At 41.9% G+C, this 2,373-nt stretch overlaps 1 protein-coding gene across 1 annotated transcript in view; it reads right to left on the bottom strand.

Annotated features, from left to right (window-relative positions):
• The window catches only part of ZMYM1 (zinc finger MYM-type containing 1), a 26,207-nt gene that overhangs the window by 9,866 nt on the left and 13,968 nt on the right, over nucleotides 1-2,373 (bottom strand). The window contains 3 exon segments of the mRNA XM_008050187.2: nucleotides 786-829; nucleotides 832-994; nucleotides 1,272-1,446. Of these exon segments, the coding sequence (XP_008048378.1) occupies nucleotides 786-829; nucleotides 832-994; nucleotides 1,272-1,446 (382 nt within the window).

The raw sequence follows: 2,373 nt of genomic DNA, 5'->3' as shown, positions 1-2,373 counted from the left end.
AAAAAAAAAAAAAAAAAAGATATGAGCCACTGTGCCCGACCTATTATGTTATTTCTGCTATCTTTATTTGTAGCTTATAAACCGGCTCTGGTCAGGCATGGTGGCTCACATCTGTAATCCTAGCACTTTGGGAAGAGGAGACAAGAGTATTGCCTGAGTCCAAGGGTTCGAGAACAGCCTGGGCAATTTGACGAGACCTTGTTCTCTACAATAAATCAAAAAATTAGCCTGGCATGGTGGCACACACCTGTGGTTCCAGCTACTTGAAAGGCTGAGGCAGAAGAATCACCTCAGCCCAGCAGGTCAAGGCTGCAGTGGCCATGAGCATGCCACTGCACTCCAGCCTGGGTGATAGTGAGACTCCGACTCTAAAACAAAACAAAAACAGGTTCCAAAAACAGGTTTACTTCAAGGCAAGATCATCAGTATGAAATGCTTTAGGAAAATTCCCACAAAGCATTTATCATTAATTTTCTTTATCTTTAATTAAAAAACAAATAGAGACAGGGTTTTGCTATGTTGCCCAGACTGGTCTTGACCTCTGGGGCTCATGCAATTCTCCTGTTGGCTTTCCAAAGTGCTGGGATTACAGGCATGAGCCACCATGCCCAGCCTTATCATCAGTTCCTTATGCAAGAAACTGTCAGAATTCCTTTATTTTATCTTCATCAACTTGCCAACTGAAAGTATTCATAAAGGTACTAATAACTATATTCCCACATTTTACCAGCGTGGAACCATTCATAGACTAACTAATGAGAGAAACAATAGATCTTTATTCATACCTGCTTCTATGCTATAATATTCTTTTAACTACTAAAGTAGTGAGTCCTTCCATCTAAAGTATGTGGAACAGACTAGAGCTGGTATAACAGTAAACTCCACAGATCTCACAACAGTTCATAATGAGGTTGTTAGCAGTGTGAAACTCTGAAAAGCAGGCATTACTGCAGAAGTTATGTTTCACATTCTGCTATCTTATTTCATATTGAATCTAGGATTTTAAAAAAAGATGCAGTAAAGACCATTGCCTTAGTAGTCTCTGGTTGTGGTCATGTGCTCTGTGAGCTATGGCTGTCGCCACGCTTCCTGGCTTTGGCCCCCTTCCCTGCTTTGGGAAGGTCAATCTCTTTCTTTCCCTCTAATTTACTTTGTTAATAAACTATATTTTCTAATCTAAAAATAAATTTAAAAAAAGGATGCCCTCAAAACTCTAATATTTAAGCAGAATCATCAGAATTCCTCTAAAGGTTAAAAAATTTCCTACTTACAATAGCAGTCTTCTGACACATGCTGCACTTGGTCAAAATGCTATTAGTACATATGGCAACAAATGGTTTTCTTTTTTCTTCATATGATGAAAGACAAGTTGAGCTGCAAAAATTTTTGCCAGAGGTAGTATCTTCCAGCTGAACACGGATTCCATCCTTTGGATTTAAAATATCTCTAAGAATAAATAAAAAGGATACCATTAGATGCGTTTACCAATTACAATTTCTTTCTCTTCATAAACAGAACCACCTCCTTAGATAACTCCCTCTACTATTTCATTTAATATAAGCAACCTTGGACAAGTCATTTATACTACCTACACGTCAATTGTCTTGTTTATAAAGTAGAGATTAACGCGGTGGCTCATGCCTATAACTGCACTTTGGGAGGCCAAGGTGAGAGGACTGCCCATGTGTTTGAGATCAGCCTGGGCAACTTGGTGAGACTTCATCTCTACAACAAATCAAAAAATTAGCCAGGTGTGGTGGTACGTGTCTGTAATTCCAGCTACCTGAAAGGCTGAGGTGGAAGGATCACCTGAGCCCAGCAGGTAGAGGCTGCAGTGGCCATGACCATGCTACCGTACTCTAGCCTGGGCAATAGAATAAGACTCCAACTCAAAAAAAAAAAAAAAAAAAAAAAGGAAGAAACAGGGTCACACTATGTTGCCCAGGATAGCCTCAAACTCCTGGGCTCACAGGATATCCCAACCTCAGACTCCCAAGTATGCAGCTGGGACTACAGGCACCTGTCACCATGCCCAGCTTTGATAGTACAGCTGGCCTGTATTAGTTGGTGCTAGTGATAACAGAATGACTATGAGAAATCACATACACATAAGCAGCTCTGGATTCTGTAGAAGATCTCAAAGTAGGGTCTGCCAATCCTGGGGTGGGGGGTTGTCCCTCAGATACTTTCAGGATGTCCACAAGATCAGAACTATTTTTTCTTTTTTGAGTTGGGAGTCTCACTCTGTTGTCCAGACTGGAGTGCAGTGGCCGCTCCCAGCCACCGCAGCCTCGACCTACTGGGCTCTGGCGATCCTTCCGCCTCAGCCTTCCAAGTAGCTGGAACTACAGGCGCGCACTGCCACGCCCGGCT

Source organism: Carlito syrichta, unplaced genomic scaffold (genome assembly GCF_000164805.1).
Source record: "Carlito syrichta isolate Samal-C Ts95f unplaced genomic scaffold, Tarsius_syrichta-2.0.1 Scaffold143178, whole genome shotgun sequence".
Taxonomy (NCBI): domain Eukaryota; kingdom Metazoa; phylum Chordata; class Mammalia; order Primates; family Tarsiidae; genus Carlito; species Carlito syrichta.
The sequence above is the reverse complement of the archived record's forward strand: the minus strand, read 5'-3'. Positions and strand labels throughout refer to the sequence as shown.